General features: G+C 52.9%; 7 protein-coding genes across 7 annotated transcripts; 5 read left to right on the top strand and 2 right to left on the bottom strand.

Moving 5' to 3' along the window:
- Positions 1-4,136: 4,136 nt before the first annotated feature.
- On the bottom strand, positions 4,137-4,956 carry ISF_06724 (Cytochrome b561, eukaryote; the record flags this gene model as incomplete). The annotated part of the gene is made up of 2 exons (XM_018850328.1): positions 4,137-4,729; positions 4,812-4,956. 2 exons carry the CDS (start codon positions 4,954-4,956, stop codon positions 4,137-4,139), a joined length of 738 nt encoding a protein of 245 aa, XP_018702368.1.
- An 857-nt stretch (positions 4,957-5,813) lies between these two features.
- Positions 5,814-6,827, top strand: ISF_06723 (Protein kinase-like domain protein; the record flags this gene model as incomplete). The annotated part of the gene is made up of 2 exons (XM_018850327.1): positions 5,814-6,681; positions 6,733-6,827. 2 exons carry the CDS (start codon positions 5,814-5,816, stop codon positions 6,825-6,827), a joined length of 963 nt encoding a protein of 320 aa, XP_018702367.1.
- A 1,429-nt stretch (positions 6,828-8,256) lies between these two features.
- ISF_06722 (Nitrilase/cyanide hydratase and apolipoprotein N-acyltransferase) lies at positions 8,257-9,346 on the top strand (the record flags this gene model as incomplete). Its single annotated transcript, XM_018850326.1, has 2 exons — positions 8,257-8,947; positions 9,006-9,346. The coding sequence occupies 2 exons, from the start codon at positions 8,257-8,259 to the stop codon at positions 9,344-9,346; spliced, it is 1,032 nt and encodes a 343-aa protein (XP_018702366.1).
- Positions 9,347-9,864: 518 nt separating this feature from the next.
- ISF_06721 (protein kinase) lies at positions 9,865-11,994 on the bottom strand (the record flags this gene model as incomplete). The annotated part of the gene is made up of 2 exons (XM_018850325.1): positions 9,865-11,082; positions 11,131-11,994. 2 exons carry the CDS (start codon positions 11,992-11,994, stop codon positions 9,865-9,867), a joined length of 2,082 nt encoding a protein of 693 aa, XP_018702365.1.
- Positions 11,995-12,518: 524 nt separating this feature from the next.
- ISF_06720 (hypothetical protein) lies at positions 12,519-12,878 on the top strand (the record flags this gene model as incomplete). The annotated part of the gene is made up of 1 exon (XM_018850324.1): positions 12,519-12,878. The coding sequence occupies one exon, from the start codon at positions 12,519-12,521 to the stop codon at positions 12,876-12,878; it is 360 nt and encodes a 119-aa protein (XP_018702364.1).
- Positions 12,879-13,304: 426 nt separating this feature from the next.
- Positions 13,305-17,891, top strand: ISF_06719 (Amino acid adenylation; the record flags this gene model as incomplete). The annotated part of the gene is made up of 3 exons (XM_018850323.1): positions 13,305-14,913; positions 15,013-15,135; positions 15,334-17,891. The coding sequence occupies 3 exons, from the start codon at positions 13,305-13,307 to the stop codon at positions 17,889-17,891; spliced, it is 4,290 nt and encodes a 1,429-aa protein (XP_018702363.1).
- A 1,330-nt stretch (positions 17,892-19,221) lies between these two features.
- Positions 19,222-21,235, top strand: ISF_06718 (hypothetical protein; the record flags this gene model as incomplete). Its single annotated transcript, XM_018850322.1, has 6 exons — positions 19,222-19,377; positions 20,176-20,468; positions 20,575-20,650; positions 20,801-20,816; positions 20,872-20,938; positions 21,010-21,235. The coding sequence occupies 6 exons, from the start codon at positions 19,222-19,224 to the stop codon at positions 21,233-21,235; spliced, it is 834 nt and encodes a 277-aa protein (XP_018702362.1).
- Between the last annotated feature and the right edge of the window lie 916 nt (positions 21,236-22,151).

Raw genomic sequence — 22,151 nt, 5'->3', positions numbered from 1 at the left:
AACTTCAACTCCCGATGGCGTGTGCGAGACATCTACATCACCCAGCAAGGGTTGACCATTTGTCTCACCACCGTCGCCATCATCACCACACCACATCCAAAGCATGTTTCTCTTGCCCTCTAATTATGGCAACACTCTTTCTCGCCAATCCTGCTATTTAATACACCTTCATCTCCTGGATGCCCAACCGCGCCACTTTTTCCCCCTTCCCTACCACCCCTGCCGTTCCCTTGTTGCCCAAACCTCCGGGCCCTCCATCCACAAATAAATTGCCTATGACACTGCAAAAAAAATATTACCGCTCAGAAGCCGGTAGTGTATCCATAACTACGGAGTACAGAACAGTCACTATTTGTCTTGGTACTGTAACTAGTTAGTGCTCTGCAGCACGTCTTTACTCGCGCCCGCCGTGCCCATTCAACTCACCGAATCTGACCACGCTCGCCTCGCCTTGCCCGGCTTCAATAGCCTAATCAGTTAGCATGGCACACCGTTTGCCGCAGGACCTTCAACGGCCCGCGTACATGCGTGCTTTGGTTTATGAGGCTATTCCCGAGACTGCCCAGCTGGTCACCGTACCACAGTATGGCGCCGCCCGCCATCCAGTGTAACAGCGGCTCCGGATCTGGCACATCCATCACATCACTCAAATCGTCCAAAAATGGCAATTTCAACCGTCCGCAAATATGCCCTGGACATCACACCATTAGCGGCCAGGGTGAGAAAAAAAGAAACCAATTCCAGCATAACTCATACAGTTCGTTTTTTTAATTCTTTTTGATCATCTTTCATCTTCTACCATACGACAATGAATTATTAAGAACGATAGTAATATCTCGTACGTTATTTCCTTGTTCACTGCTGTAGACGCTCATGGCGCAGTTCTTCCACCTGGCCACACAAACTTCAACGTGTTTGCAAACCTGTGACCTAGTTCCCCTCTCGTCATCCTCTCAAACGCAACCACATCTATAGCATCCATCATTTCGGAGTCATTCAATCTGGAATAACTATTGATAGTAATACCCTTGAGACGCGGGAGCCATTCCAACACGTCTTTCCAATTAACGCAAAAATCCGATTGATGCAGCAATTCCCAACCCCCACCTCGCCGTGGTTTCGTCCACTGTAAATGTATTTCAATGGTGCGCATCGCCCACCTCTGGTCGTCGCTGAGTCCAGAAACAAACCTGCGTAGGTGCAGCGCCTGATGGAACTTCAGCACGTTCCTCTCGTAAAAGACCTCCAAGCCGGCAAAGTACATGGCGCGGCAGGATAGCAACACGCTGATCAGTGGCGTCCTCGACTTTGCGTCGGTGGACGTCTTGACCCTCTTGGTCCTGCTGAACCGACGCTTGGAATGCAGCTCGACGGGATTTTGCCCGATAAGTAAATTACCAAGTATCAGGACCAAAATTTCATGAGGCATCATGGCTAGCGCTGAGGGTTGTTGTTGTTGTTGTTGCATGGAGTTGACAGTGGTTGGGTGTAACGGAGGCGGTCGCCTAATTGGAGTAGAATGAATGGCACTGGTAGGCCTTTCAGAAGGTTCATCCTCAACTAATTCCGAACACGCAGCTCGCATGCGTTTTGTAGGATTTGTCGTATCCATTGTAGGCTGCTATAGCTTGCGCATTCTGGAGACACATAAATGAAAATGTACATTCGCGCCTGGGCGCCGATTTTATCCTGGCGCCGCTCAATGGGAGCCGAATTCCGCGCCCTGCTGACTAACTTTCCCGCACGTCCCTCTCAGTGATCAGTGATAAAGGTTTAGTGGCCTACTTGCCTAAATATAGGGCCTCTCATGCCACACAGTCCGCTACCACAGCCTCCCAGATGTCAACCACACCGCGTCTCTCAGAGAAGGAATCAGCTTGCATCTCAGCTGCCACTACCACTGCTTCAACCCGCTCTTCTTCTGCCTTATCCCAATACAAATACGACATCATCTCTTCCTTCGTCCAGTCTCTAGAGTGTTTTTACGCTTTACATTGCCTACAAGATATACATATATATATATATATAGTAAAGTTGGAATGCAGTTCTTTCTAATTGCCGATCTAGACTGGGCCAGCCAAGTTTACAAAAGTTCTCTAATGATGGAGTTGTTAACGGCGCCTATTAAGCGTAATAATATTTATATAAGGAACCAAATTAGTATTGCCCAGTATCAACATACCTAGAAGTAATAAACTAATATAAGGTTAAAAACAGCTATTATTCGTCATATTCGAAATAGTGACATTTTGGACAGTACAATTCTTATGCTGCAGACTACAGGTTGCACTGTCTATGCAATGACTTACAAGTTAGTGATGATGCCCCATGTCAAGCGGCAAAGTGAACTCGCGATGGCTGTGTGGCGGCGTTGTCGGTTCCAGGTAGTTAGTTACCACCGCCAAGCCAGCCCCTTTTCACCACACGCATCAGCTTGGCCATAATAACTGAACAAGGCAAGGATAGGGGTAAACTAGCGGCTCCAATTGCAGGCCATCAGCGCAGCCAAGAGCCCTCATGCCTCCCATCGCCTCCCCCGAGACCCGAGACACGGCACTGCAAAGTCGGCAAACAAACACTCGAAACTCTCTTGGTTGGTCAAGGAAGACATCTAGTGCACTGGCAGCCTTGTTATGCTAGAACTTCCCTCCTATGGTCTGCATCATGCATGCACGCCCCAGGCTCAATACAGTAGGCCCCAGTCACCGTTGCTTCCGTATGGCGTCGGTGGCGGCGCGCCCAGTCGAAATAGTCCTTGCACCCCGTACTTCTATTCCCTTCTAGCTTCCTTCCTTCTTTGGAGTTCCTTCGGCAAGTTCCTCTGACCTAACTAACTAGTTGTGAGTTGTGCACAGGCTCCCCTCCAAGCCCACATGACAAAACTAGCCCCATCTCATTGTTCACTCGCACCAACGAGAACGGCGCCGATCCACGGCATAGGGTACACGTGGAAAAGTCCACGGTAATGTATGGCAGCATCACGTTTCTCTGCAATGCACTGGGAAAGGGGTGAATTAAATTGACCATTCCGATGCCACGCGTAGGAAGTAGAAAGGTACGCGTACAGTAAGCACATCACAGGGGACCAAAATCTGTAAAAGGACTCTCCAGATACGAAGGATATTGCCCCATCAGATGCTTGCGATGCGACGATGCCGCAAGCTCGTATTCCATCGGCTCGACAGCAGACACTGCCTCCAAATCCACAACAATGACCCGCCCATCGGATTTGATGAACTTCTCCAACTGTATCTCCGTACGCCATGCCAAACTTTGTAAGCTCCCAATGCAGCTCCTCCACCGGGTACTTCTCTGCAGGCATGGGATACCTTGCTGGTCGTACGACAGCACGCCTTCAATCCGGGACAGCAGAATGACCAGTAATCCTCCATGCATCATCGCCCAGCTCGGGAATGTAGGAATGGCACGGCCTTGAAGCGTCTTGAGAATCTCGTACATGGCCTTTTCGTCGCCGAATTCATCCTGGCAGCCGGGCCTCAGTGTCCTTATGACGAGAGGCGGCGGTAAGTAGTACGCGGGCATCAGCAATTGGTGATTCTTTTAAAGAGCTTGGTCAGACCGTTAAGCAGTGTAGAGAGGTTTCCATAGAATGCACTCCGAGTAATCCGAAGAACTCGCACGCTGTGGTGGATTCCGTCAATGTTGTTGCCCCGTCAAAGTTGTTGCCCCAAGTTGAGAAGCAGATTTCGTTCGAGGCGAAACTCTGTGATGCTTGTACACATGCGTGCTAGGTCGCTGCATTTACGCTGCTAATTTTACAATAAAGCTGGATACTGCGCTCGTGAGGTGGGTGCTGGATTGTCTGGTCGTGCCGCTGAGCGCGAATGGCGTCGACGCACAACTTCCGCTATAGGGTAGCGCCAACACCACCGCCTGCTTTTTGTGTCCTTTGAATGAGTTCTCAGCGCCGATCATATTTGAGATGAGAGATTTAGACTGTGAGGCTAGATTGCTAGCCAAGTCAGACAACTGTCCATAACTCTGCAATCAGAACATCACTAGGCAGGCGCCGAAGTAGAAAGCTTCTTTATAAATGAGGTTTGGCGACATCAAACGACGTAATATTAATCTATCTGCGCTTGCTACCAGAGAAACGAATGGCTCAAGCATTCCTGTTACACCTTCCTTTTCTTAAATCCCAGCTTCGACAGTTGAATGCGCGGCAGGACCCCAACCGCGACAAGCGCCATCGGCGCGTAAAACACCCACGCCTCGATCCTCAGCACGTTGCGCACGAACCCCGTGTCCGCCGCCGTGCAAAACGTCGCCAGCAGCAGCAGCAAGCTGACATACCCGGCCGCCCGATGCAACCGCCACACCCGCCCTCGCAGCGCCGGCACCACCCACATCGCGAAGCCGACCAGGTACTGGCCGCCCAGGAGCGTGGTCAGCGTCGCGCCGAGCGCGCCGTGGTTGCTCGCAAAGTGCGGCGCACCGTTGCGCTGCTTGTTGGCGTACACGGCGGTAAAGCCGGCTGCGAAGGCGACGAGCGAGGCCGCGTTGAGCCACGCGTGGACGCACTGGCCGACGCGCCGCTGGGCGGCGGTGCGGGTGGGCTGCAGCACCAGGATGGACTGTACGAGCAGGAACAGGCCGAAGACTTGGGAAAGCGGGTGCCAGGAGAAGAGGCTCAGGGGTTGTGAGAGTACCCGCCCGGAGAGGGATAGGGCGAAGGTAACGACGGCGGCCTGCGCGATGAAGCCGGCGCCTGCGTGCGAGACGGGGTTAGTCTTGGCGCCTGTGTGACGGGAAAGGGGGGGTGGGGGACAGTTAAGAGGACGGCCACTCACCACTCCAAAGCTGCGCCATGGTGAACGCATCATCTTGCTGGCGTGGTGGTGTGTTGCGATCGGGTGCTGGCTCATCAGCCTCGGCAGTCTGGCCGCGGCGCCTGGCCGGCGCGTCCTGAGAGAGGGCGGTGTTGGAAGGAGCCATTGCAATCACACGATGAGGCTGCGACGCATGAAGGGTCGGTCTTCGTGATTCAGGTCGGTTCGCGTCGGCTGCAGCCTTCCGTCATTTTGTGTAGATGAAGAAGCAACGGGCGCTCATGCAATTGCTGCGATAGCTCCGAACGGGCGGTTAAGACTGAGCCAATGAGAGGCGACTATTTACTAACCCACCGAGCCCTCCTGTGATTGGGGGCGGGAAGCTATATCGGCCCACAACTTCAGCGGGTTTCTTGTTATTGCACGGCTCCTCCCGACCGCCATAGAGATGCCCGCTTTCCGAAACTTACAAGGCGCTTTTGCGGCCTCACGTGGGATCCTACGACCACCAACCACCGTCATTACTCCATGCCGACCCTGTGAGAGCAGCCTGCTCAATACAGTCCTCTCATTGACCAGAATCGAGCTGCGCCCGACGTTTTCGTTGGGCTTGCACGCAGACACGGCGATGGAGGCAGAAGAGACCAGTGTCTTAGCTAGTTATCAACCAGAACACCAATATACACGAATTTGACCACTATCAATATCTGAATCTCGTTACTACCTTTCCAATACTCCATTAAGTTACTTACAGGTGCTCCGTATCCGTGCCGTTATTAGATACCCATGTCTTGTGTTACAGCTAATAGGCTCCCTGAATTAATTTTCGGCAGCCTTCATCAAGCTACCTACAGCCCGATGTTGCACCCATCTCCAGGTGAATGTATCTAATGAACCCCAGCCGTGCTTAGTCAGTCAGGAGTGCAGCCTTGAATCAGCGACCCTCCAAGAAGCACATTTGCTTCTCTTGCAATGCATCACCTTTCACCTTGCGCGCCATTGATCGTCCCCACCAGAATCAAAATGAAAACCATGGAACAGCTGCAAGAGATCGCCGACTCTCTAACTCTGCAAGAGATGAGGAACTTGAAGGAGGAAGCTGGTTACTACCGTTCCGGCTTCCCGTACCCGCTCGACTCCGAGTCTCCGTGGTTCTACATCAAGTATGGCAAGCACTCGTCGGCGTTGACAAGAATGGAGGCCGAAACACGAGAATTTACTTACAACGCCCTGCAAGAAATATCCCTGTCAGCTGTCAACAAGGATAGCCTCCCCTGCGTCCCTAAGATATTCCGCGTGATTTGGCCAGATTTTGTCGTCATGGAATATAGGGAAGGACGAACACTCCAAAAACTCGCAGAGACATTGCCTTGGGAGGAACAGCTTTCGTACATCCGACGCATTGCAAAAGCCATCGACATCCTTCTGAGCATTCCCATACCAGCCGATGCGACCCCCGGACCTTACGGAGGGGGCCTTATCCTGCACCCCCTCTTCAAGGATGCGGAGGCGCCGAAGCTGTTCAAGGACGTCGCTTCTCTGCGAGCGCATGTGAATTATATGAGCGGCATGCCTCAAAACCACCCGCCCCCCTCGGGTGCCCCACCACGGCCACAATGTGCCCTCGACAGCAGGCTCTATCTAGTCTGGGGGGACTTTAACCCTGGCAACTTCATCTTTGATGCGAATGGGTTTCTTTGTTTGATCGACTTTGAAAACGTCAATCTTTTGCCGCTTTGCTTCCAGACATACGCACTGCACTACGGATTCCCAATCTCAACGCAATATGGGTGGGCTGTGTCCGACGCGATGGAGACGGCACTGCCCACCCACAATATGGAAACGTTCATCAGAGCACATACTTGGTTCGTCAGATGTGCTGCTTGGATGGGTATGAAGAAGTCTAGAAATACCCAAAGACCATAAAACTGACTGGTTACAGGAGTACCAGAAGAAGAGAGGTACCGCAAGGTCCATAAATACATTGTCCCTGACGACATCAAAAGAGCTGGCTCGAAGCTGCACCAGCCGCCGTGAGAGATTTATTCTATTCCTGGCGAGGCGGGTACAAGTATGTCCCGGTGCTGCTAACTGGCGCCGCGCTGGGCCTGGGCCTTGCATTGCGATATACGAGTCGCAAGCGTAGGTGATGTTGAGGTCAAGATACTTTTTGGACATGCACAATTTGTACGGATCGATGCAGCCTTGCAAGGAGCGCTGGTGGAGCGACTGCTTGGTGGTACTGCCAAGCGAACGGGGGAGCAACTTTACTAGATGCCTACAATACAGTCGAAACGAGAGGCCGCCGAAGCCCGCTCGCCTACACACAAATTGCATGACCTAGCAAGTCCCAATGCAGATTTAGAAAGGCGCCACTGAGACTGATACGCAATTTCAACACGACGGAAAGGGAGCGCATGCCCAGGGGATGATGACGGTACGGGCCGGCCCGCGAAAGCGACCCCTGCTCCAGCCTCGTCGTCGTGGGCGGCGCACGCCGGCTGGCCGAACCGAACCCCTGTTCGACCGTTCCATCATGTCTCATTTCTATTTCCACTTTGGAGAACTTGGGCGCCTGAAATCAGCCCAATGCAACACTGCAGCCGCCGCCGCGACAGCTCCCGGCTGCCCTGCAAAACGAGGTGGTGGCTCAACAGTCACACCAAGCCAAAGCCCGAGGAAAACGAGGAATCTGAATTATCGTGTTCCAATTGGTGTGCTGATTTCCGATTTTACTCACTTCTCGGGTTGATGCGCCGGCGCTGCGGCATGGCTGGTGGCTGTTGCCTGGCGGGGGGGCCATGGCTGGATATGGCGTCACGATCTGCAGCGGCTGGGGCCTTTCACTCTGTAGCCTTGTCGGTCATTTCGAGGGGTGAGGTAAGTGTGGATGCAGAAATGCATCGTACGCCCCATGATGATTGTCAAGGTCATCAAGTATGAGCTTCGATCCGCACCCCGTCGGATACAAGTGCCGAGGCGACTCTCAGTGAGCTTGACAACTCCAGACACGGACACATCCACCCGCTATTATATTTATATACCTTGGATCGAATCTATCATCTCGCGTAAATCAACTAGTTTATTCGGCAACATATTGGCACTGACTCGACGGCCGCATTGCGGAGTCTCGGTACGACTAGCGGTTCTCGGTCCGCTTCCTAGCCCCAACTTTTGCTTATAAGCTTCTGCTTCGGCTTCCATTTCCGCCCATTGTTTCCACCCCTTGCTCTCGGACAAAGAACCAAGTGCACAGGCGAGCAAGGATTCTCCACGCAACACTGACTGCCGATGAGCTGCACAGCATCGGCAATGCCCGTGTCGTACGACAAATGGCTTGATGTTGCAGGGAGGGGGCGTCCACCACCCACCCAATGCAAGGTATATTAGATGCATCAGTATCTCTCCCCGCAGATGATCGTACTCTTGTCCATTCAACTCTACCGAAAGACTTTCAAATTCCGCCATGGTTTCTACGTCGTCGCCTTCGTCTAAAATCACCATCGCCGTCACGCAGGCAGAGCCGGTGTGGCTGGACCTCGAGGCCACCGTTGACAAGACCTGCAAGCTCATCGCGGAGGCCGCAAAGAATGGCGCCAAGATCATCACATTCCCCGAAGTTTGGATCCCCGGCTACCCCGCCTGGATCTGGTACAGCCACCCGTTCACGCAGTCGATACTCGCACCCCGTCGGTCATCTTCTAACTGTGCGCGCAGGTCACGGAACATGGACCCGGAACTCACCACCCGCTACATTCAGAACTCGCTCAAGCTCGGCTCCCCGCAGGCCGAGTGCATCACCCAGTGCGCCGCCGAGCACGGCATCGTCGTCGTGCTCGGCTTCTCCGAGAACGTCCACGAGTCGCTGTACATGTCGCAGGCGGTCATCGACGCCGACGGGCAGGTCCGCGTCACGCGCAGCAAGATGAAGCCGACGCACATGGAGCGCACCATCTTCGGGGACTCGCGCGGCGACTGCCTGGCGGGCGTGGCGGACACGGCGGCCGGGAGGGTCGGCGCGCTCAACTGCTGGGAGCACCTCCAGCCGCTGCTCAAGTACCACATGTATGCGCAACGGGAGCAGATTCACGTTGCCTCGTGGCCGCCCGTGCACGCCGATGTGCCCGAAGGCTGTCTAGAGTCCATGTCCGGAAGAGGTAAGATCTCAGGACGAAACTTGAATCGGCAGCGGAGGCGCTCATCAAATTTCGCTAGGTATAGCCGCCATCGCGCAGGTCTACGCGATGGAGTCGCAGTCGTTCGTGCTGCACACGACATCAGTCATCGGCCCGTCTGGCATTGAGCTGATGTCCCTCCCGCGGGGAGCGCTGATGAGCACGCCCGGCGGTGGAAACTCGTGCGTCTTCGGGCCGGACGGGAAGAAGTTGACGACGGACATTCCGGAGCACGAGGAGGGCATTGTTTACGCCACGATTGACCTAAATGACATTCTCAAGGCGCGAGCGTTTATAGACGTTTGCGGCCACTACAGTCGGCCGGATCTCCTGTGGCTGGGTGCTGACAAGGACATTAAGCGACATGTGAGAGATCTGTAAGGCTCTGGGGTCGCGCGTACTAGCAGCAAAGTCTTTGATCGATAACGCGGAAACCTGAAAAAAGAAGGCCAGTCAAAAGAAACAGAAACTCTCTCTCAATTTAAAATTTTGAATGAAATATTATTCAAGCTGTGCCGTCGAGACGCTGTACTTGAGTTCCAGGAATATAGCGGTGGAGGCGAGGGCACGTTGACCGTTACACTATACAAAGCAATGGCAAAAACTAACAAAGCAAATGACTTTTTGTACATCTATATGCCTGAGATGGACGTCAAGTACATGCGTCAGGAAAAATGAACTGAAAAAAAAAATGAGTTTACACGTCAGTCTCAAGCTCCCCAATCAGCTACCAGGATCTACTATTACACAACCATACACCCCCGAGACAAGTCTCGATCGCGGAGCGTCGACTATACCAGCTGAATGGAGCATATCACTCCCAAAGCTGATTCCCCTTTGCACGCTCCCTCGCCCTCGCCTCAAGCCCGGAAAGCACTGCTGCGCGCAGACGGCCGAGACTAGCCTGGACGCGGCGCATCCGTCATGAGCACGTCCCCATCCCCGTCGACCATCCAGGACAGCGTGATGGTCGAGAAAGCCATCCCTGTCATGACCAAATCGCCTTCCCAGTCTACCTTGTAATGTAGCGTGATGGCCGGGGGAGCAGGGGGCTGTTCAGCCACTGTCACCACGACGGCTTCGGGCTCGCCGGTCCCGGCGCCGCTGGCCCCGGCCACGTAGTTTTCGGATGGCTCGGAGACGGCGGTGCCTTTCACCGGCATTGTCTTGGGCTCGGATTGCCCCTGAAGAACCTCCACTTCTTGCAAGCAGGCCTCGGCCGATGATTGTCTATCTGGTGGGTTGGAGGCGGCTTCTTTTACCGGCCCCGCGGATCGCCCCTGGGCCGCTTCCGCTTCTCGCAAGCAGGCTTCAGCCGGCGGTTGTCTATCTGGTGGCTTGGGGGCGGCATCTTTGACCGGCCCCTCTTTGCGCACGGATGGCCTATGAAGCGCTTCCACTTCTTGCAAGCAGGCCCTGGCCGATCGTCTCTCTGACGGCCCGGAGACCAGCATCTTGTTCTTGATGAACGTGAGCCACCGGCTTTTTGCAATGGCTTTGCTCAGGCTCGTCGCGAGCGCGTCGCAAATCAACTTCCAGCGCGGGGCGGCGGGTGAGTGCGCGCCGGGGCCGGGGAGGTTGCCTGGCCAGGCCAGGTCCATGGCGACGACGCCGAGCGCCCATATGTCGACTGCAGCGCCGTACTCGAGGGGCTTCATCTTCCTTGCTGCCCGCTTTCCGTTGCTGTCGAATGTGATTTTCTCTCCGTTCGCGCCGCGTCGCTTCCTGTTTCCGTTGGCGTCGATCGCCGCGTGCATCTCGGGCGCGAACCAGGGTGCGCTTCCGCGGATGCTCGCGCAGCGGTCGCTGACGGTGGCGGCGCCAAAGTCGGTCAGCTTGACGCGGATCGGATCCAGCGCGGAGATGAGGATATTGGACGGCTTGATGCTCCGGTGCGCCAGGTTGCGCTCGTGCATGTAGGTGAGCGCGTCGAGGCACTGGTACGTCACGGAGACGGCTTGCTCATACTGTAGGCTCGACTCGAGATGCTCGAGACTGCCGTACGGCGCATATTCCAAATAGATGCTGGGGGTCACCCCTTCGTGCAACGCTAGACTGGGTCGCAGAAAGAGATTGAAAACGGTCAAGTTGACCTCTAGACATTGCGTTATGTTGGGCTGTTGAAGCGGAAAAGGTCAGTCAGAGTCACCATAAGCCTGGTTTACCGGGGCAAGGACAGAGAGAGGGTGACTTGCGTGTTTCAAATCGTTCCAAATCAGGACCTCCTTGCCCCAATTCTTCAATTCTTGACGTTCACTGTATTTGACTGATTTGACCACCCGAAACCTTGCAGTGCTGACGTTCCATTCACCAGCGACTCTGCCAAGGCTGGCGGGGAGGAACAAGGGCCGTGTCTGAAGAGCGGGATTCTTGTGCCGTGCGGGACCGGGTCGAACCAACTCTGAGTTCATCTCATTCTGTAGCTGCCGGTCTTTGACATCGCCACGAGTAGCAGCGAGGAAGCGGTCAACATACCGCTGGTGCCCTGCGCTGGTCCAGTCGCGCGATGGCACGGTGAGAGATATGCTGTACTTGCCTCCCAGGCAAATCACGACACCTCCAGGAACGTCCGGCCCCCCGACGACCCAAGTAAAGTCCCGCCTCCGATCGCTGAGATCAGAGCCGACCTCGGAGTTCTCCTCGGAGCCGCCGGGCTGGTACGTTACGGAACTACCGTGTCGAGACCCAAGGTCCCTGTAGACAAGACAATGATGCTCGTCAAAGGTCAAAGTACCGTGGAACTTTGCTATGAATGGATGGTTCAGCATGATATGGCATGAAGAGCTGCTCCCAATTAGCAAGCCATTCTTTCCCTTGGGACGGTCACGACGAAACCACAGGCGGAGCGTTTTGCGTTTCCCAGGCGAAGCTGGCTCTGCCTTGGCCGCTCGCGCTGCGGACTGCGCATCGCGGGCGGGTGGCTTGGGTTTTTGAAAGAGGTAGTGGCTCGTGAGGTAATCGGAGAAATCGTCCGAGTCGAAATGCAAGTAGACGAGAACCTCATCGCTGTTGTTGTCGTCATCGGGCATGACGGACGAGGGCAACAGCTATACCGTGATGCATTTGGTGTTTTTCCGTGCAGGCGCAGGTTGAACAAGGTATCTCGTCGAACGAAGCCGTGGCTGCAACGACATCCCAGCACAAACAGGTTCTTTGCAAAGTAAAATGTTGAAGACCATCGGCTGCATGATTCTGGCAAACGTGCCGGCGGCTAGAAGGCGGCTACAGAATAGTACTGACTGCATCTTCGTTCCTTTTGCAGTGCTTGTGCGACCTGTGACAAGCATAACCCGGGCGCTTATATTCTCAGCCACGTTTTGGGGGTCTTTGGCGGTTGGACGGGCGTCTTTGTCCTGTGCTAGATACATGCGTGGACGACAAGTAACTTATTCTGCATGTATGCATGCAGTTACTCAAAAGTCCCCGGTTCAGAAAAGGCCTCTGGCTGCCCCCCTTCTCTCATTATCTTTAACGTCCCCTTCACTTTGCAGATCACCAGCTCAAAAGAAAAGAAAAAAATACCACAGACACCCGCAAATTGCTGTAAAAAAACATGGTGAATCGGGAGAAGGAGGCTCGCAGCGACGCTCAGAAGGCCGGCGACGAGCGCACGGCGCAGCTGCAGAGGCAGCTCCCCGGCACGGATCTGAAGCTCGAGCCTAGCTGGTGGAGGTCGGCCACGGACTTTACCTTTGACGTCAAGGCGAGATGCGCCGTTGATTCTGTGTATTTAATTAATCTTTTCTTTTCTGCCGCTGTTAGCTCGTCGAACCAGGAGAAAATGGACAGGCCGACGCTCGACATGAATGCCATTTTGGTGAGGCGCTTTGTGCAGCCGATGGAGCCAGCTGCGGCGGAGAGGACGAAGCAAGAGGCGAGCAAGTGTCTGCGAGAACAAGCTAGGATCTTGTAGAGCGCTTCGATGCCATGTTCAAGACCAGGGGGCCTGAGATGTAGGCGGCGGCGGGCGTGAAGAGCCAGCAGAACGGTGGCTGCCCGAATTTCGAGCAAATAGAGTCAATCACCCTCTGCCTTGACGAGAGAAAGATATCCCCTTGCTGAGACAGATGCTTGTACTGGAGAAACCAATTTGCTAATCGCTGCTACATTGTACATTTTTCGGGGTTGAACGCAAGACCACTTAGACATTGTCCAGCCTTTTGGGAAATATTTTCATCAATCAATATCAACAGTCTTCCTCGGAAGCCGAGTAAGAAACTAACTAACCAGGCACGGGCGATGGTGCCAAACTCTCAGGCTTGGAAAGGTCACAAAGCCACCTTGCATCATCCGTCACCGGGACATTCTTCTCACACTCATGTTCGGAGGGTGTGTCTGTATGCCGTCTGAGCTGCAGCGGCTCAACCACCTCGAGACATTCATTGCCGAGTACCAAGTCAATTGGGCCAACCTTACCCCGTCTGTGGCAGCCCTCCTCGATCCAGGCATGACCCCCGAGCTCAAGACGCTGCTCCTGACTAGTGAGCCCATGTCGCTCAAAGGTCTTGCAACATGGGAGGGTAAAGTGAATCTCTTGTTCGCGTATGGTCAGGCTGAGAGTGTCAGCCTCTGCTGCGTGAGGAGGAGCCCGACGGTCGCGTCTGACCGAAAGAACGTTGGCCACAGAGTCGGGAGATCCATCTGGCTCGTCGACACCGGCGACCATAACAAGCTGGTGCCTGTGGGAGCTGTTGGTGAGTTAGTTATTCAAGGTCCCGTGCTGGCTCGCGGATACCTTGATGCTGAGAGAACCGCGCTTGCATTTCTTCACGATGTAGCCTGGCTGCGAAAACTACAGCCTGGATACGATGGGGAGCTCTACAAAACAGGAGACTTGGCACAATTTGCTGACGATGGATCCGTCCGATACCTTGGCCGAAAAGACAACTCAGTCAAGCTATACGGACAGCGGCTTGACCTGGACGACGTGCTCCAGCAGGTTCAGCGCTGTCTGATAGACATTTCAGACACGGAAGTCTGCGATGTGATTATGGACGTGTGCCGCACGTCAATATCTGAGGATGTCAAGTTGACAGCGTTTCTCGGAATGAACCCTACGTCACTTGATACGGGAGGTACTGTTCTCCTCGGCCCCTTGGACCGAGCCACTGTCTACCTGCAGATATTTCGGACTCGTTTGGCCAGCGTCGTTCCCCGGTACATGATTCCAACCGTCGTCGTCATAGTGTCCCATATACCACTCAATCTCTCCGGCAAAACTGATCGCAGAAAGCTGCGCGAAATTCTCTTCCAGATGACGGCTTCGGAGGAAGCTGCATGTCTGGGATCCGTTGCCAGCCACGAGGCCCCGTGCACACCCCAAGAACTGCAGCTCCGTTCGCTCTGGTCGCAGGTGCTAAACACTGCTGAATCGAGCATCGGAAGATTCGAGGACTTTTTCCGACGGGGAGGCGACTCGCTGGCGGCGATGAGGCTGGCCTCAGCCGCGCATGGCCTCGGTCTTAGTCTGACCTTTGGGGACATTTTTGCGAATCCAGTACTGTCAAGTCAGGCAAAGCTGATTGGCTCCACGGAGGGAAACACGCAACAGAGTTACACATGCTCGGCGTTTGAATTGATTACAGAGAGCCAAAAGCAAGCTGTTCTCGCAACAGCAGCTAAGGAGTACGCTTTACCGGCGACTCAGATTGAGGACATCTATCCAACTACACCAATGCAACAGGGCCTTGTCGCTCTCAACTCCCTACGGCCAGGCTCGTATGTGTCACGACGTGTCTACAAGCTTAGAGAGGGCGTTAGCTTTCGAAAGCTCGAAGCAGCTTGGAAAGCCACCTTGGACGCGAACCCCGCCTTGAGAACCCGTGTCATACGATCTGTTGGTGACGGCCCAACGTATCAAGTCGTGGTTCGCGACGAGGCGGTTGTTGACATGGCCTATGACTTGACCAAATATCTGGCGGACGACGAGGCAAAGCCGGTAAATCTGGGTACGCCGCTCGTACGAATGGCGATCATATCCAACGCCAGCGGAGAGCCAAACTTTTGCGTCGTTACCATGCATCACTGCATATACGATGCCTGGTCAGCGGCTATCCTGAAGACCCAAGTGAGCGACACGTATCATGGCCACGTTCCAGTCCTTCAAACATTTAGGGAGTTTGTCAAATATGTACTCCAATCTAATAAAAATTCATCCGATCATTGGAGAAGTGAGTTTGCTGGGATACGCGCCGAACAGTTTCCAGCTCTGCCAACGCCCACACATTCCCCAAATACCACGGAATCCGAAAGCCAGCATATATGCCTCCCTCCAAGTGTTGCAACGGCAGCAAATATAACACTCACCACGCGCATACAGCTAGCGTGGGCAATGACTCTAATGGCTTACACCAGCGTGAATGATGTAGTGTTTGGCTTGACGGTTTCTGGCAGGGCAGCGCCCGTGCCGGGGATTGACAAGATTGCTGGTCCCACGATTGCAACATTTCCCTTGAGGGTTCAGTTGAGGTCCTCTTCATCAATTCACGAGGAGCTGGAGACGCTGCAGAAACGTATCATAGAGATGATACAATTTGAACAGTTTGGGGTACAGAACATCAGTCGCCTTGGAGACGACGCGGCCAAGGCGTGCAAGTTCCAAAGCCTCCTCGTCATTCAACAGCGTCAATCATCAGCCGAAAAATCTGGCATCTTCGGTGATACTGGTGCTTTTACGCCCCAGCCAATGTGGAATACATACGCATTGACGATTCTGTCAACCCCCGGCGCCGATAGATGCGTCCGTTTCGAGGCTGTTTACGATGCCACGGTGGTGCCCAAGGCCCAAATGAGACGGATTCTACAAGTTTTTGGCAATGTCTTGAAGCAGACAGTACTGTCGCCGGATAAATTGGTGGGCGACATGGACAGTATCAGCACAGATGACTTGCAGCAAATCGAGTGCTGGAACTCTTCAGCGCCTCCAGCCGTTCCGAGGTGCATCCATGACATGATTCACGACCATTGCGTAGCGCAGCCAGAAGCTAGCGCGATTGACGCATGGGATGGTCAGTTTACCTACAAGCAGCTCGACGATCAGTCGTCACTGTTTTCAGCCGTTCTTAGAGAGAAACGACTGGGTCCAGACATGATGGTTCCTCTTTGCTTTGAAAAGTCGAAATGGGTCGCTGTTGCCATCTTGGCAGTCGCCAAAGCCGGTAGCGCGTTCATACTGTTGGACCCTTCACACCCAACCGAACGGCTGGCGTGGATTTGCAAGAATGCGCAAGCATCAGTGTTGCTATGTTCCAAGGATATGGCTGCGTTGGCGGCGAAGCTCGGCTGTCAACACGTCGTCCAGGTCGATGAGAACAGCAGTCGAGAAAACCAAGCCTCGCTAACTACTCAAGTGCATCATCCCATCCAAGCACTCCCTAGTAATGCCCTATGTGCGCTGTATACCTCGGGGTCAACGGGAACGCCGAAAGGCGTCGTTATCGAGCATTCAGCCTTCGCCACCCAAGTTACCGCGCTTGGACTGCACTTCCATCTGGGTCGCCAGTCACGTATTTTTCAGTTTGCATCCCATGCATTCGACGTCACCGCTGCCGATTATGTGTTTGGACTGGCCCTTGGCGGCTGCGTATGCGTCCCGAATGAAGCGGACAGCCGGGACAACCTAGCCAAAGCCATACGAGATCGTAGAGCAAACTGGACTTTTCTGACACCTTCGGTCGCCCGAACTCTAACACCCTCCGCTGTACCAGATCTCAACACCTTGGTGATTGGTGGCGAGTCTGCAAAGGGAATAGACTTTACGGTTTGGTCAGGCGCCGTGCGGCTCGTCTACGTATATGGTCCTGCTGAGGGGACGGTCTACTGCACTGTGCAGCCCAAGACTCAACCGGGTGCCAATCCGGTGAATATCGGATCGGCAGCTTCTTCCGCATGCTGGCTGGTAGAGCCTGCCAACCCAGAGAAGCTGGTTGCCATTGGGGCGGTTGGCGAGTTGGTGATTGAGGGCCCGATTGTCGGCCGCGGGTACATGGGAGAGGATCTGGGCGGCTCGCCTTTCATTCCGCCGCCAAAGTGGTTGCGTGCCATGCCACGAAGTGAGTCACCAGGCAGGCTATACAGAACTGGAGACTTGATGCGGTACAGTCCAGACGGCGACGGATCGCTAGAGTTTGTTGGTCGGAAGGACAGGCAGGTCAAACTTCGCGGGCAGAGAATGGAGCTTGCGGAGATTGAACATCAAGTTGCGCGGCATTTTCCTGCCACAACGGATGCCATTGTGGAAATCATTGCCCCCGAGAACTCAGACAGTCAGAGGTTACTTGCTGCTTTTATCTGGGATGCCAGCAATGTTGCAGGGAAACGCTCCAGTAACAACCAAGGCACGCTGTCCACGTCTGCCATGTTCGCCGTCCCAGATGAAGAGTTTCAATCTCGGGCATCGATCGCGGAAGTGGCGCTACGGAAGAGCCTACCTCCTTTCATGATCCCTTCGTTATTTGTTCCCCTCAAGCAATTCCCCCTCGGTCCTACCGGCAAAGTAGACCGGCGTCTTATCAAGGACAAGGCGTGCTCACTTTTGCGACGGGAGCTCAACATCTACCGTGGCTTCTGTTCATCTAGAATGAGGCCCCCTTCCAATACGTCAGAAAGTAAAATACACCAGCTGGTTGCAGATGTGCTTGGTCGGGATCGCGGCGACATTGGGATGAACGACGACTTTTTCCAGCTTGGTGGTGACTCGATTAGTGCCATGGTTCTGTCGGCACGGGCTATGGACATGGATCTGAAGTTGTCGGCCGCAGATATTCTAGGCCATCCTCGTCTTTGTGATATGGCCGACCTGGCTATTCAGAAGAGCACGGAGAGATGCTTGCCCACAGAGCAGCTATCGCTACCAGAGCCGTTCTCGTTGCTTCCCGCAAACTATCATCATAACACCTTGATGCAAGAAGTTGTGAAAGGCCGCTAGTAAGTTGATTCAACTATCTAGTTCCTATGCTGTTTTCTATCAAGATGAAGAGGAAAGAAAGTGAATCAACTTTATGAGAGCATAACAGCACTTCTATAGCTTCGATCAATGGAAGGTTCTAGAAGCTCGGCGGCACAGCCGCCGCTCAAGCGGCTTGCCCGTTACATCGTCTTTGGGCAATCGATCAGCAACTATTTGAGCAGATTAGACGTAGGCAGCCTTTTGAGTAAGGAGTAAGGGAAGAGCCTCTTCCTACTATTAGATGATACTTAAAGCTCCTATTAAAAATTATGAATAGGCATTGCCTGCTTTAGCCTAATAAGTGGCAAATAATTTGAATACCTTTATTAGCCCTGCCTGCTTCGTCCTTGGGGGCCAAGAATGCGACCGTCTTGTAGAATGCTGATGAGCTCTTTGTTGTTTGTGGCGGATAAGAGCCCAGCGAAGCGCAGCTTTACCATTTTATATCTCTCGATTAGATCTCGAGATTTGGACTTGGATAAACAACTTGACAAACTCATTATAGTTGTACAACGCGGCCTTCTCCAAAAGACCCTTTTGCATTGAAGGTACTTCGCTGTCTAGTTGCGCTCCTGCGTGCAAGGCTTTTCGCGCAGCCATCAATCGTCGATGAGATAATGCCCACTCCAGCGTGCTGTTGCCGTGATTCGCGACATCGTATCTGAATCTGAATGCTTCTAATAGAGAATAAAACCGTTTGTTGACGGAGGCGAGCGAGAGAAGATCTCTCCCGCTTTTAAAAATGAGGCGATAATGATGATTACCTCGTTGGGGATGTGATTGACCATTTGAGGCAATCTTGGCTGGCAGAAGGTGGAAAAGCTAATTCATGTGTAAGACGCCGGAATTAAAAACTTGAAGCAGTGTTGAATACATTAAACTTTGTTAGATACGTCTGTACATATACATGCCTCTCCAGTTATACTCTTACTATAGTAGCACAGCTTCTCACCGATCCTGAACCATTGGGAAGAAATGTTTTGAGGTCTGCGCTCAGCTTGCCTTGGCATATCCCATCACCATTCAATCTCCATGACAAACCTCAGGGTGGCAATATATAGGCGGCCTGTGGATCTGGCACTGGATTGGCATACCTCGTCAATCACAGCACCTCCATACATGGATTGCTGCTAGAAACTTTCGGGTCCGCTGGGGCAAGCGGAATGATGGCACTCGCTCAACGACACTCTGACGTGCTCGATTTCAGCCCGCCAGCAGTCTATTTTTACGTCTCAACAACCAGCCTGGACAAGGAGTCCATTTTGATGAAACATCTCACCAGAAACCTCTGAATCAGCCTTTACCTACGATGCCTGAAGAACTCAAAGATAAAAATTTCAAGCCAATCGAGGTAGGAGACCACGTCCTCACGCCGATTCGCGGGGGCTGTCGTGAGGGCGATGTCAGCCAACTCATTCATAATGAAGAAGAGGCTGAGGCTGCTGGCCTGAAGAACCCACCCAAGGTAATCATCTAGACTAGAACCCAAACGCAAAACTGAGCCAAGAGTGGTAAACAGGCCGCTTTCATTGATCAGCATGGCCATAAAGTTGCGCATAATCCAGGGGCTTTAAGCCATGAGGAGTAGGCAAAATAGTCATGTTATAAGGAATAATAGGATTTACTTTGCTCGCAGCAGAACACAGGTAAAAGTTTTGTAGTATGACTTGTTTGTGAGACTTCGCTGGAGGTCCAGGACTGGCCTACTAGTAGATTGGCTGGTAGAAACCGCAACTTTGTTGAAGCCTAATCTACAAAGCTAATTCTAAAGGCGAACATCCTTCGGTTTATATTACTAGTATAAGTTGTGCGCCCTCCTGCTTGTTTAGGCTCGTCATTAATGATGTAGCAATGCGATCACAATGGCCCATCATAGATGATGTACATGGCTATTTGTTGATGCATGTCTTGTGACTTGTTGCTACTCTGTCTACAGCGACAGCCCAAAACACAGTTTAGCAGCTTAATATAGAGCGTCATTCTTCTGCTGTCATCTGCCATCAAACTTCTGCAAGCGGGAATAAAAAATCGCAGATGAAGACTCTTTCCTTCTTTTCTTAAACGAATACTAAAGGAAAATAGTACTATGCCGCGTAAGATTTGCATCATAGCAGTCGACGGTGAAACTGGTTTCGCTATTGCTGAACTCATCCAGCAGCACTGAGACTTTTCTCGCAAGGTCGAAGCCGTCGTCGGCCTCGCGCTGGATGAAAAGTCCGAGAAAGCACAAGAGCTCTAGAGCCTTGGCGTGCTGATCGTGCAGCATAAGCATGGACGCGCGCGCGAAATAGCAAAGGCTCTGCAGAGTACTGGGTGCGACACCATCTGCCTGGTGCCACCTGCGCATCAGGACAAGTACGACATCTGCGTCGAGCTGGTCGAAGTGGCCAAGAAGGCGCAGATTCCGAACGTGTGTCTGATTAGTAGCGTTGGATGCGACTACGCTACTGCTAAGAAACAGCCGCGCCTGCGAGAATTCATTGATCTTGAGACTCTTGTGCTACAGAGCAAAGGCGATGCTAGTACACCAACTGGGGGCTCGCCTTGCGTCATCCGGTAAGCTAACGTATTGTTGCCACTAGGTAGACAATCACAGAATTTATATCAACTTTTTAATGTATGGTAGGGCCGGCTTCTACGTTGAGAACTTACTGCTTTATAGTAAGCAGGCTAAGGAGGAGTCTACACTCCCCTTGCCTATCGGCAACAGCCATAAATTCGCCCCGGTGGCTCTTGGGGTGCGTGAGAATTGTCCAGTTTTGGAAAAAGAAAAAGTCGCTGCGAAAGCCATGCTCACAGCTTCAATGTTATAGGACGTCGCGAATGTTGCTGCCCACGTTCTGACGGGGACTGGCAAGCACGGCTTCAATGACTAGCATCGCGGCTAGATGATGGTCGTCATAGGTAAGGCTGATACCTGCACCCTATTGCCGGGAGCAATGTCTAATTATAATAATAGGTCTAATGTTATGTGCCGGTGAGGAACTCGCAACCGCAGCAAGCAAGGCGCTCGGTGTCGATCTCAAGTTTGAGAACATTTCTTAGTGAGTTGAGCTTTGTTAGCCGTCTCCCACCCTTTAACTAACCGCCTTCACAGGGCCGAAGCTAAGCGCGTGCTCGCGGCTCAAAGTGACATTGATGAATCGGAGCAGCAGTATCTTCTTGAGTATTACAGCCTAGTACGAGAGGGTAAGACAAACTACATTGCAACGACAGCCTTCCACGACGTCACTGGCGAGCACCCAACGGAGCCGAGTGAGTTCTTTTCCATGTATAAGAATGAGATGCGGCCTAAAAAGGTCGTCAAGCGCAACCACAAGTAGCCCTATTCTAGTAAAATGTTTAAGTATATTTATAAAACTCTTTGCTAGGCAATATAAAGATGGATTTACACTGTAAAGAAATCGTGTTCTAACAGTGTTGATGATTCTCGTCACATCCAGCAGTCACATCCAGCAGCGCAGCAATGGCGCTAATAACGTACAACTTCGGGCAGCCAGCAGGAGCGCCCTCTATCCAAGAGGCCAACTGTTATAAGTTGTCAACTCGTGAGTCAAAGTTAAGCTTGTATTCCCCTAGTTCAAGGATGTTGTCTATTGGTCTTCACTGCGAGGGCTTGGGAGTCACCACAAGTAGAGTACAACTCTGGCATCAAGTCGAGATGTACAAGCTGTGATAGACAGGCGGGCATGCGGATGAACGCCTTCAGGATGCTTCAACCTAAATGGCAGACCCACCTGCCAAGAGTGGGCTCCGACGTTACGTCAAGCCATCGAGTAAAGCTGGTGTTGCCATTTTGCCGAAAGGCGCGTTATTACCTGATAGCTTCATTTCTCTCATGCGTTTTCTTTCCATTTGATTGGACTTGCAAGGTATTTGTATGCAGTGGTCTCTCGGAAACAAAAGCCAAGCCCGTCATCGGTGCGGGTATCCTTGTTCGCTGAGTGAAGCATGACCATGCATTACGGTAGGAACCTACACAGCTTACATGTGAAGCGCATATGAACGGCCGGCGAAAGTCCCCCGCACTGCAGAATGCCCTCGCCCAAATTGCACAGCTTTCAAAAGTCTGCCATTTCATTTTATACTTTTTGCAGTTTCAACCCGTAGCCTCTGCCCGTAGCTTGGCTTGGCTTGGGCACCGGCCGAGACCCGGCGTCGGAGCTCCCCGATCCCCACCAGTCCCCCTCCGTAGTGGCCCGAAGTCGCACGCCTAAAGTTTAGAGGCCGCGCAGTTTA

This window comes from Cordyceps fumosorosea (assembly GCF_001636725.1).
Source record: "Cordyceps fumosorosea ARSEF 2679 chromosome Unknown scaffold_18, whole genome shotgun sequence".
Lineage (NCBI taxonomy): Eukaryota > Fungi > Ascomycota > Sordariomycetes > Hypocreales > Cordycipitaceae > Cordyceps > Cordyceps fumosorosea.
The sequence above is the reverse complement of the archived record's forward strand: the minus strand, read 5'-3'. Positions and strand labels throughout refer to the sequence as shown.